General features: G+C 38.6%; 2 protein-coding genes across 2 annotated transcripts in view; one reads left to right on the forward strand and one right to left on the reverse strand.

Moving 5' to 3' along the window:
- c8a (complement component 8, alpha polypeptide) overlaps window positions 1-3295 on the forward strand; it is an 11459-nt gene extending 8164 nt beyond the window's left edge. Inside the window, exon 11 of the mRNA XM_015372977.1 lies at window positions 3144-3295. Within this exon, the coding sequence (XP_015228463.1) occupies window positions 3144-3295 (152 nt within the window). The remainder of the gene's footprint in view (window positions 1-3143) is intronic.
- Window positions 3296-3664: 369 nt separating this feature from the next.
- Window positions 3665-12747, reverse strand: part of c8b (complement component 8, beta polypeptide) — a 10523-nt gene continuing 1440 nt past the window's right edge. The window contains exons 3-12 of the mRNA XM_015373000.1: window positions 11392-11539; window positions 9115-9256; window positions 8890-9022; window positions 7871-8068; window positions 7496-7736; window positions 7226-7354; window positions 6982-7145; window positions 6374-6527; window positions 3944-4015; window positions 3665-3832 (exon numbers count right to left, since the gene is read on the reverse strand). Coding sequence (XP_015228486.1) covers window positions 3678-3832; window positions 3944-4015; window positions 6374-6527; window positions 6982-7145; window positions 7226-7354; window positions 7496-7736; window positions 7871-8068; window positions 8890-9022; window positions 9115-9256; window positions 11392-11539 — 1536 coding nt within the window. The 3' untranslated portion in view covers window positions 3665-3677. The remainder of the gene's footprint in view (window positions 3833-3943; window positions 4016-6373; window positions 6528-6981; window positions 7146-7225; window positions 7355-7495; window positions 7737-7870; window positions 8069-8889; window positions 9023-9114; window positions 9257-11391; window positions 11540-12747) is intronic.

The raw sequence follows: 12747 nt of genomic DNA on the forward strand, positions 1-12747 counted from the left end.
AAGTAGTGTATAGGATTTCCTATACACTACTTTTTGAGATATCAAAAAAGTACTCCAGAGTGTTGTTCAGCATGGGGGTGAGTAGAAAATGAAGGCTAATCATGTTTTGGGTGTACTATTCCTTTAACTGGCAGCACAACAGCCTCTTACAGTAAACCAGCATTGCTCCTAGTTTACCGTAAAGGCCTCCATGTCATCATAAATAAATAAACAAATCCAGCTAATCATCTGCCCATCTTTCATTTTCTAGACAGAGCAGAGTTCTTTTGAAAACCCTATTTGTTTTCCAGGAAAAGCTCAATTCACCATGAGATTAACTATAATTTTCTGTTCAGTTTATCTCTTCATGAGGAAGTATTAGTCACCTCTTTTCTTTTGCTTCAATGTTGTTGTTATCAAAGCTTCACCAAATGTTCAAAACACTTTTTTTTAAGTGTTTGTTGGAACTTCTGCCTCTGTTCCTGTTTTAAGTGAACTTTCTGACACAGCATACTTTATCACCTGAGTTAATGGGTTTAGTATCTGACCTTTTTAATGACCAGACTCTTTTGGTTTAAATCCCATATCTGCTGATTAAATCCAAGAGGCATTAAAAACTGCCCTAGACTCAAGTTTTCAAGTCAAAGCATCATAGAAAACTACTCAGATTTATTTGTAAGGCTTTCTGTTTTTCATATCTACTTCTCTGGAGTTTTTGGTTCTGTTTTCATGTTTGCTTTGATTTTGGTTATCCTGAGTTGCTGTTAAGATTTTTATCAAATGACTGCACTTTCGTATTTATTTCATAGTTTACTCTTTCTTGGTGTTTATTTTAGTTTTTTTTTTTAACATTCCTCTTATTCATTTAATCAATACTTCTTATGAACGGTTATTTTTTATCTTTAGATTATATTTTTCCAGTGCAGATTAGTTATCAAATTTCTTCAGCCCCTTCCCCATCCTCTACTCTTCCCTTTTGGTCACTCTGTGTTTCTTAGGCTATGTTCACAGTCCAGGCTTTATTTAATGCTCAATTCCGATGTTTTTGTGAAATCCGAATCTTTTGCGTGGTTGTTTACATTTCCAAATATATGTGACCTGTATGTGATCTCCTGAGGGAAATGCATTCATACAGCTTAAGTATCCCACATGCGCAGTAGAGGATGCTATGATGTCACAAGCAAGCATGCTTCGTGTTTACGGAAGTAAACATGAATGATAATGCTGGAGTGCATCTAGAGATATTACCCAACCTCAGCTAGTACAATAACAACACAATCTTTTCAAGCTGGTTGAAAATCTTCGTATTATCGTCCACCAGCATGGTTTTTTTCTTCCCGCTTCTGTGTACAAGACCCAGAATATTGACCTTTTCTGAGTATTAAAGGTGTACAGGTCGGATGAATGCCACCTGGCTGTTCAGACACTGGTCCTATTTGGAAAGATCAGATACATATCGGATTCAGGACCTCAAATGGTCTGAGTCACATTGATAAAAATCAGATCTGTGTTGTTGACACTGTCATAAAAAGATCAGATGCATGTTGCATATGTGCAAAGAAATTGGATATGAGTCACTTCAAGGCTGCAGTGTGAACGTAGTCTTTGTCATTAGCTTCTGTTCCCTTTCGTGTCATTTAAGTTCTCCCTAGCCCCATTGTTTTCCTCTGGTTACTCTTTGTTGCCACCCAGTGCCCCTCTCCTTTCCTCTTAGCGCTCTTCTAGCTGCTTCCGTCCAATTAGTCGATTACTCCATTCATTGTTGTGTCTCCCCTCTGCAGTTCCTCATTGCTGGAGTATCTTCATTCCTTATATATGTTTCTCCCGAGTGTCTCCTTGCTTTGGTTCCTGAGTTCCCTGCCTGTTATTTATGGATTTATGCTTCTGTTTCCATCTCCTCCTATCATAACCTCCGCATTAAATCTCCAAGAATCCATCTCTGCATTTGAGTCCTTAACAAACATCCACTAACCCTGACATTATTACTATTATCTTGTAACAAAGACCGAATTTGTCCATATATCACTTGAATAAAGACACAAATACAGAAGATAACACAGTAAGATTAACACTTTGGTAGAAATTGGACTCAAGTAAGAGTAGCACTACTTTAATATTTATTTTACTCAAGTAAAAGTAAAAAGGAATTTGGTAGAAAGGCTACTTAAGTACTGAATAAATGTTGCACACAACAACAGATTTAATGTTTATAAATGATGCTAAAAACAGACTTTATATGGAAGTGCTGGCATTTCAAAGACTCAAATGCTTAAAGAATAAAAATATGTGTCATGAATATAAAATAAATTCATACAGAAGAATTTATAAATTTTTGTTTCAATATAAAACTTAGAAAACCAATCCTTACAACAAAAAATGTATATATGTTAGAACAGGGTAACAAACTTCCACTGTTGATATACGTATACTGTTCACTAACTGTATGTTTAGCTACTTTTGGAATAGTTCAAATTACTCACAGAGGACAGAGTAGTCAGAGATTTCACTCAAGTACAGTAGGAGTAGAAATACATTACAAGAATATAACTCAAGTAGCCTAAAAGTAAAAAGTACAGCACAGTAAACCTACAGCTAAAAGTAAATTTCTTTTTATTGTTACTCAAGTAAGTTTAACCGCTTAGTATTACCCACCTTTGCACTTTAGTCTGACCGGTAATGTGAAATAATGCCTGAAAGTGATCTTATCTTTTAAAAGACCTGAAGGAAGCTTGGAGAAAAACAAATAAGAGGTGCTTAAAAACTAATCACAGTTCATGCTGTTAGTAAATTTGATGTTTTATAGCTTTGACTATTAGCCTCATCATATGCATTTAGAGGATTTCTCACGCTCCGACTTTATGATCATAGTTTTTTGTCTAGGAACCAACAGTATCTATTTGAACTTTTCATCATCTTTTCAGATTATGATTGAGAACGTTTGGTCTTTGTCCAGCAATCCTTTACTCCAACAGTTGGTAGCTTATTGAAGATGGTCTTACTGATTTATATTATGAGATGTAAACCTAGTTATTCAAGTAAAGAAGAAAAGTTTAAAAAGCAATCACCCAGATTTATGCAGATTCTTAACCAAATCTCTTTCCTTATTGCCTTCAGAAATGTCCCATAACCAAGGTCACATTAAAAGTAATGTTTTTATCTGACAGATGCCAAGACGGACGGCTCATGGTCCTGCTGGGGGTCATGGTCTTCCTGTTCATCAGGGACAAAAACCAGGACAAGAATCTGCAATAATCCTGCACCAGAGAGGGGTGGGGCGACTTGCCTGGGGTCAGCCTCTCAGACTCGTCAATGCTAAAAGGATCATCCTTTTTCTAACAAATTAAAGCTAAAGCAAGGATAAAAGATCATTATTGTTGTATAATAGAAATAAAAATAAAAGTGTTGTGAAGAATGTGAGCTCCTATTCATTTTAAAACAATTGATTGGACTAAATGCGATATTCACTCCTTTATCATTTGCTTGTCTCAAGGTGAAATTCAGGTAACAGAAGCTTTATCAAGATTAGAGCCTAAGAAACACCTTGCTAGGTAATACAATGAAAGAAAAAGATGAGATACAGCCCTGATGGTTTAACATTCTCACCCTCGACAAATCATTCAAATACAAATCACCATACCACATCTCTGTTATTTAGTAAAATACTTTATTCATCTGTGAACCTGTGAGTAATAGTGATTTTAAAAGCACTCAGTGGACTCCTGCTGCAGGCCCATGCATTGGAGGCCACTGCTGCTTGGTGGCGGGTTGTTGCACTGACGACTGCGGGTCATTCTCCCCCCGCTGCAAGATGACCACGCTCCCCAACAGCTCCAGCTGCCATCGATGCCCAGCTCTACAATAAAGAATCATGCCTTTTGTCACATCTCGGTGCGTTGATAGGGTGCATAAATGATCAAATATGTGCCACGTTGGGAAAATATTTGGAGGTTTTGGCTTCATTGACCTTTTGGGTTATAAGTGATCTCACAGCTCCGTCCACTATAGCCAGAAGGACACACACACTCACATCTGGTGCCTGTTGAGCAAGCAGACATTATTATTTCTGCAATCTCTGAAATTAGATTGGCATTTGGTTTTGGATTAAATCTTCTAATTTCATTATTATGGTAAAATGAAGGTAGGTAGTTTTTACATTTCTGGAAGTAATAGAAGAGATCAAAAAAAGATTTAAAAGCAGATGCTTCCTACACTAAAAACGTTTTATCCTTATCTATATGTGCAAGAAAATAAAGAACAGCAAATGCAACCTGTTCAGGTAACGTAGGAAAACCAATTGTTTTTTTTTTTTTTTTGCTAATTTAATTTTCTAAAGCTACAATGCAAGCATGCAGAGTTTTTTTTTTTCCTATGGCAACATTGCCTCAAAATGTAGGAATTTAAAAATATTTAGTTTAAATTGTTTTAGATGTCCTACAAGCTTTTTACATATCAAGACTTCAACCTTCCTCGTTAATGTCTTGTGGGATCTCCTCTTTATTTCTTTATTATTCATGATGGCATCTGTTTTTTATTTTAGTTCTACCAGTCCACTTGCAGAAATCTCCAGCACAGAACCTGGATTGACCAGTAGTCCATAACAAGGCAATAGAGATGCATAAGAAAGACAATTAAGCATGAATACACAAACCTACAGGGGTTACTTAAAGAGATCATTTGAGCAAACAGGTTGAGGTTTTTGTTTTTTACCTGCTGGAGGAAGCCAGAGTACCCTGAGATGTTTCAGGCATTAATGGGAAGAACATGAAAGCTCCATGAAAAGGTGAGGCTAAGAGTAAAATACAGGACCTGCCATGAGGTAACAGTGCTAACTACTGCTTCATCCTCCTTCCGACCATTGGAAATATGCAGAAAATATTATAGTCAATAAATAATATACATTTATACACTGAGTGTCTCTATGAAGTGTAATCAAGCTTTTTGTCTTGTTTGTGGAGTAACGACTTAGACACCTTCAAGGGTATTTCAGTCAATGTCAGTTCAGGACTTGATTAACTGTGGAAAATGACAGCTTGTCAGCAGCTAAAGGGCTTATTTGTGGTGAGACATGAGCACCTGAAATAACAATGGACACCTCTCAGTGTTATAAACTGAATTTGAACTCCTCAGCCTGAATCTGTTTTCACAAAATTAGAAATGAAATGTTTTGGATTCTGATTCATTTTACTAAATGTAAATCAAAAATAATGGATTGTTACTGAATTTATTTGTTTTAAGGATGTATTTCCTTGTATTGAAATTCCAGTTTCACTACTATCAATTCTATATTTCAACTTCGAATAGAAATTTCAGGTTTTAATCAGTGATTTTCATGGAAAGTCTGTGGTTTTGTTTTAATCAAACACAAAATAACTTGACCTTTGCCTTACATCAGGTTATAAATGGGCACTGAGAGGTGCGAATGTGCTGCAAATAAATAAAAAAAAAGCCTGCAAACACAAAAATGAGGATTAAACAAAATACCGGCCCAAAAAAATGCTGCAATCACAGTCAACAAAGAAGCAAAATGCAAACGTGTTGCAGACACTGAAAAAGACATAAGTGAAACTGACCCACAGACAAACAAAACAAATGTGAAGGGTAAAAATGCTCTAAGTAGCTAAACTAAAGTTGAAAAAAGTTGCAAACTAGCTCAGCTTGATGACAGATCTCCCGGCCACTAGAGGGAGTCAACAATGATCTCATGTAAACACATAAACATTCACACAAATAACTGTCTATTGACCAGGCCCTTGGTAAAGAAATAAAAGGAAGGCTACACCCAGAAGACATTTGGAGGGAACAAAGAAAAGTTAAGTTACCTTTGAGTCTGTTTTAAACAGTCATTCTCTTGGAGCATCCCTTTTCTGTCTTTGGTAAGGATTTACTAAGATCTGGTGCCTATTTCCAGCAATTATAGAGCAAGATACAGATGTCCCTAATGAGATTGCTTAACCTAATATCAGTGACATAAAAACTATCCATCCTTCCAGCTTCTCCCAGTTATTCTGTCTATGGGTGAGAGGCCAATCTGTTACAGGGCAACACAGAGAGGCACAGAGACATACAACCATGCACACACAAGGAGAATCTAGAAAGGCCAATTAACCAAACAGTCATGTTTTTGGACTAATGGAGGAAGCTGGAGTACCCGCAGAGAACCCATGTATGCAAACATGCAATCTCCATGCAGAAAGACCCTGGGCCTGGAATCAAACCTTCTTGATGCAAGGCAACAACGCCACAAACTGTGGCACTGTACAGCCCCACATATAAAAAAAATCCCTTGAAATAAAAATTGTAAACTCAATACTTAGTATGACACTGATTTCAAGACATGTCTGATTTCTTTTTGGAAGGGTTAGGGAACTTTTTGAAACTTTCAAAAAAGTTCTACCTTTTAAAACAGCCACTCCATTGTTACGACATGGAGAACAGCGACAGGAGCTGGTCTCAGTCAGGTACTCAGACAGCGCTCTCTTCAAGTTTCTCTTCAAGATGTCGCCATGGACGAAGTCTCTGGAAGTCACCAGTTCATACAGTGGCCGGGTCTGGTGATACACATAGCATTGTTGGATCATATCACATGCTTCTTGTTCTACTGGTCAAACAATCTGGAAGTGAGACAAATATTTATTTGTTCCAGCCCAAGAACCCTCCAAACACTACTTATAAACCACACTATGTAAGAAAAACAAAGCTGATTTGTCTCCGACATACTTCCTGCTCAGAAAGTGTGGTTGCTTGCTCTTCAAATGACCACTAATCCGTTTCAGTAGTACTTAAATTCTGTGACTGTGCTGATGCTAGCTGTGCTTCAAACTGTCTGATTACAGTAATTATTCTCAGCTTTAGGATCATTGATTCATTTAGGATCAAAATGGAGAAACACACACCCATAAATGTATTGACCTTGGTAATGTCAGAGGAGAGCAATACATATACTGTAAATGCCACTAAAATAGGAGGAATCATGAATTACATTAGACAAAAGCTTAAACCTACTGTCATGCGAATGAAGTCTGGGTTAAAGCGGACGCTTTCACCCCAGAGCCTCATCAGCTGTGGGCCGGGAAGTTTCGTAGACAACAGGGCAGTGATGGATTCACTATTTCCACCCCTCACCATGGCAACAAAATCTTCAACCATTATCCCATTCTTTGTGTCCTCTAGAGACACACAGAAAAACGTTTGGTTTGGTATAAACCAGCGAGTTATGTGTATTGTTATAGCAGAAATAGACTCCCACCTCCCATCTCATTCAGTAAGCCTTTACAGGATCCAGCATTCACCCCAAGAGAAAAGGGAACCTCGTAAATGGTCAACCCGATATGCAAGCCTGCCTGCACACAAGACTTATACTGGTCCAAATTATAATCTGGAATGACAAAATAGAGAGCAATTAATATTACTTACTAAATCGGTGTGACCTAATTGTTTGCAGAATGAATCTAGACAATTTTCCAGGTTTCAAGGAAATGTTTTCTACAGTAATCCAGAGTAAAAAAACACTCCTAACCTGACTTCTCTAGCTTCTCTTTGTTCAGGATGATTGTGTGCTCAAAGTCTCCTCCTAGGGTAGCCTCAGTGATGTAGTGGGTGCCATAATCTCTGTAGATCTGTCTGTACTCTCCGTAGACATATGCCTGTGGCAGGGAGCGAAGGCGCTGTAGGAACTCAGGGTGAAGTACCAACCCGTCAGACTTCAGGATGTACTGGGCCAACTCCAGCTCGGCTTTGGCTCTAATGAAACTGTTTTTCTTGAGATTTGAAAGAGTAGGTAAATGTCTGCTGGCTAATTTGGAGAATAAAAGAGAACTTCACATTTCCAGGAACACAACATGGATGTTAATGGGCTGTTTAAAGAACATTCATACAGTAGGAGTGAACTCACAACTCCAGAGGCACGTCGAATCTTGCTGACTGATTTGGAGAACTTAGAATCCTTGTAGTTAAAACCAAAACTGAAAACACCTGGAATGCTGAAGCCAATTGAGATAGAAGTTTGGGTCATCCGTTCCCTATGAGTGTATGCCATGTAGTCAGAGTACGACTCAAATGACTGCAGGGTAAAATCATATGACCCACTTGTCTGTGGGCAGAAGAACATTACTGGATTACATTCACATTGTAATGCCATAAGCCATGGTAATAATTCTGAACATAGAGGACCAATGTCTAGGCAAATTTTTGTTTTAACATTGGTGAAGGAAGAGGCAGTACCCGCCTCTCTGACTGCTGCAAATCTCAGTGTTATGAGACCATCACAAAACACTCCCACAGGGACATGCAACTGAGAACAAGGCAGCTGCTTTATGCTTGTATCATCTGTTTTTGCAACTGGTCTTGAATCAGCCATATTGGAGAGACCTAGTGATTGGAAGGCCATGCAGGCCACGTGAATTAGAACCCTTTGACTGCCAAAGTTAAGTTGGCCTATGGTAAATCTCAGGACTAGACTCTGCGTAACAGACTATCTTAAGAGTTTTCTGAGTCTAGAAACACTGAGATATCAGAGACTGGAAGCTTTCATCTGAGAGGAAAGGACATCAGCTTCCCCACATCACGTCCAATATGCTTAGCTTCCTAAACTTGGAACACAACTCAACTTTCTAAAACTGAAAGCTTTAAAAGCTTAAAATATTTTTTTAAGGATTTTTGATCATTTCAGGAGTTTATTTCGGTGTAAACCAAACTGAAAAGAAGCTAATGGTGACCACATGGTACAGAGAACTAGGGTAGGTTGGCAATGCCCATTCCTATTATTTAGCTGATTGCCTACTGAAAGTCTTAATAATGTTTTCATTTTGTTGTATCTTCCTAAAAATTTCATTGATTCTAAAAGGTTTATGTGGTAACTGCTGTATGTTTCAGTTGGACATAAATTTGAGGGAAATTTACAGAAAATTTGACCTGTAACGTGTACTGTTGCAAGTTGAATGGCTTCCTAAATGGGACATCCTGAATGTAGTGAGGCAGGCAGCCACCTCCATAGTATCTGTTATCCAACACAATGCCTTCCAAGTGGCTGTTCAGGACATTTATCCTGAAAGGAAAGTAGCAGCAGTGTTATTGTTTCTATATAGAAATATTCAAGAGTTTGACAAAACGGTAATCTGTTCATTTCAAGGGACTCACCCTTTGGCCAGATTTTCAATTCCCCAGTACTCTTCAGCCTCCTCCCTGCAGGGCTTGGAAACCCTCTGACAGCCAGCCTCGTCAGACATGTCCCCACAGTCGTCCTCTCCATTACACTGCAGGGTTCTGTGGATACATCGACCTGGAAGAGGCCAGTAAAGATCTTTCTTATAGTTTTATAGCTTATATTTCTTTATGTCCTTGTTTTTCTATTTGGGGTTGGTTCTCATTTTGATGGTAGCAACTACAATCAAACAAACTAAAATGACATATTTCACTATTCTTGCAATTTGCTTTCTTTAAATATGGAATATCTAAATGTAGGATTAACTTGTACTTCCTTATTAATGAGGAATTGTTTTTTTTTTATTTTTAACATAAAGTGATTCACACAATAACATAGCATTGCTTTCTAAAAGGAGAGCACAGGTTTTAGTTTACCCTCTTATGTTTATATTTATTCTTTCTCTTTTGTTTTTTGAGTTACCCTGGGAGGATCCTGAAGGGTGCATGGGAGTTTGCCCAACCAGTCTACGTGTTTTGTAGATCTGGAGAAGGCATTCGACCGTGTTCCTGTGGGGGGGTACCCTGGGAGTATGGAGTACCAGGACCTTTAAAAGGGACTGTTAGGTCTCTGTATGACCGTTGTCAGAGCCTAGTCCGCATTGCCGGCAGTAAGTCAGACTCGTTTCCGGTGAGGGTTGCACTCCGCCAAGGTTGCCCTTTGTCACCGATTCTGTTCATAACTTTTATGGACAGAATTTCTAGGCGCAGCGGAGGTGTTGAGGGGATCCGTTTTGGTGGCCTTAGGATTGCGTTTCTGTTATTCGCAGATGATATGGTTATATTGGCTTCATCAGGGCATGATCTACAGCTCTCACTTGAGTGGTACTGAGCAGAGTGTTAAGCAGTTGGGATAAGGATCAGTGCCTCCAAATCCGAAACCATGGTCTTGAGCTGGAAAAGGGTAGAGTGCCTTCTCCAGGTTGGGGAAGATGTATGGAGGTGTTTAAGTATCTTGCGGTCTTGTTGACGAATGAAGGGAAGATGGAGAGGGAGATCGATAGTCAGAATGGTGCGGCGTCTGCTGTGAGGCGTGCACTGTACTGGTCTGAAAAGAGATCCCGGATACAAGCAGCAGAAATTTGTTTTCTCCGTAGTGTGTCTGGGCTCTCCCTTAAAAATAGGGTGAGGAGCTCAGTCATCCAGGGAGGACTCAGAGTAGAGCCGCTGCTCCTCCCCATCGACAGGAGCCAGTTGAGGTGGCTCGGGCATCTGGTTAGGAGGCCTCCTGGACGTCTCCCTGGTGAGGTGTTCCAGGCACGTCCCACCGGGAGGAGGCCCAGGACATGCTGGAGGGACTATGTTTCTCGGCTGGTCTGAGAGCGCCTTGGGATTCCCCCGGAGAATCTGGCCCAAGTGGCTGGGGAGAAGGATTTCTGGGCCTCCCTACTGAAGGTGCTACCCCCGCGAACAGAGGGAAGATGGATGGATAAATGGATAAAGTTACCCTGAGTTTTGAACTGGGATTTTTTTTTTCCGGTTAGTTTTTGTTTGTCTGACCTCTATTTTTTTGTCAGTGTAGGATGATCAGCTACTATTTAAGAGTCCTCATTTGTCTCTTTAAGTAGGTCTGTTTGTTTGAGTAAGAGGTGGTTTGATTCCAGTTCGTTAGGGAGTTTTTAAGTTGAGCCTGTGCCTCAATGTATTTAATTGCTCAGTCCAGCACACACGTTTTTTTAAAAGAAATTACATTTTGGTGAATCTTTTGAAGTACTTGTCAACTGGTATGGTCATGGCAGAACTGAGATTTAACTTTCAGCTCTTTCTTAAAATGAAGTGTGCTGAATATCAGATGAAAGAATATATCTTTTAGGTCATTATTGATTTAAATATTCAGAAGGAGTATAATCATGGCAAGCTATAAAATGTAAACAAAGAGCTACTACAATAAAGAAACTGTTTAATGTTGTTACATTGCTTTGAAAAATTATCCATTATTGTCCTGTTAAAGACTACAAAAGGCTATAATTGTAAACTGGAGGAAAAAATAAATTTGTTTTTAAACTGAAACCTGAAAATGTCTGCTTGCATTCAGTGCCCTGTGTAAATGTTTTGGAGAACCGGTTTTTATTGGAGGTACAGAGGAACAAAACACAGCTGGAGTCCATTAAATAAACATAAATGGATTATAAAATAATCATGTCTTAAAAAAAATGATCATAGGTCTATTGATATTATTATTAAATTGGCACTGGGGAAAGCAGTAGGATGTACCTGTTTGTGTGCAGAGGAATCCCTCACAATGAGGAATATTATCACAGGTGTAGCGGGCTGAAACCTCACAGGACTCCTCTTGCCTGCCATGAAGATAACATAGCTCTCCTCCGAACTGAGATGGCTGCTCCAGTTTAGCATAGCGGTACTGGGATCAGTTGGAGGGAGATAAACACATCAGGGGTCAGCAGACAGAGAGAGTATTGCAACTATCCAATAACGTTGGCGCGGGATCTCCTTCGGAGAGCAGTAATGGCTGGAATCACATTAGCGGGCTGTTTTCACTTTGTCATGTCAAGTTTATTAATCCCCTCTCCTGTAAAAGTGGGTGAGATGGAGAACCGGAGTAGATCATCTCTGACCTGAGCTCTTTACAGTCCACACAGAGAGGGCCAGTTCGTAAATGTTAAAATGTCAAAAGCTCACAAATTGCCTGCCAACTGTTTTTGTGCAATTCATTTATGTTTTACAGAAAATGCTTGTGTTTATACTGGATATCTGCTGGCAGTTTGCTAAAAAAAAAATGCAGTTAGTTTTCTTCTTTGTAAGATTCAACAACCCTGGTTGTGTTTGTATGGATGTTTATTCCTTGTTTCTTAGTCCTTGGTTCCAGAGGTATCAAGAAACTGTATTTAAACTGAAGTTTAGATACTTTGCTAATGTGCTTAGGTTATTTAATCCAAGCATTTTTATTTTTCTTAACACTTTTTACTTTTATCTATCAATTGAACACAAATATCCATACTCCTAACTGATTCCTTCTTCTATACATGTTGATAAAGAACTGATGTAACAGCTGCATAGGAAAAATCAAAAGCCCCCAAAAAATAAATAAATAAAAATCAGTCCAGTTGGAGCGCAGTTAGATAAACACTGCTAGTGACATGAATGAATTATGCATGGCTCTCCCAATCCATCACCCTTTATATTATATTTCAAATTAACATTTTATCATGTTTCAGTTTCTATTTCAATTCTGTATACAACTTTGTTGTAAATACCATGGCTCTACAGTAAAAGCATTGAATTACTTTTGCAAGACTTTTTTTTCAGTTTTCTCTAGATTAATTTGTCAGAATTAATTTAGAGAAATTAAATTTGTCAGAATTTAATGTTGAACTACAGTAAACTGTTGAACTAAACTGTTCCGAGCTTTTGTTGTCTCTCTGCACACAAAACAGGAAATTAACTTATTTTCACTTTATAGAAGTGACCACATGGTACAGAGAACTAGGGTAGGTTGGCAAAGCCCATTCCTATGATTTAGCTGATTGCCTACTGAAAGTCTTAATAATGTTTTCATTTTGTTGTATTTTCCTAAAAATTTCATTGATTCTAAAAGGTTTATGTGGTAAC

The sequence above is a fragment of the Cyprinodon variegatus genome, unplaced genomic scaffold, assembly GCF_000732505.1.
Source record: "Cyprinodon variegatus isolate N-32 unplaced genomic scaffold, C_variegatus-1.0 Scaffold79, whole genome shotgun sequence".
In the NCBI taxonomy this organism is placed as follows: Eukaryota; Metazoa; Chordata; class Actinopteri; order Cyprinodontiformes; family Cyprinodontidae; genus Cyprinodon; species Cyprinodon variegatus.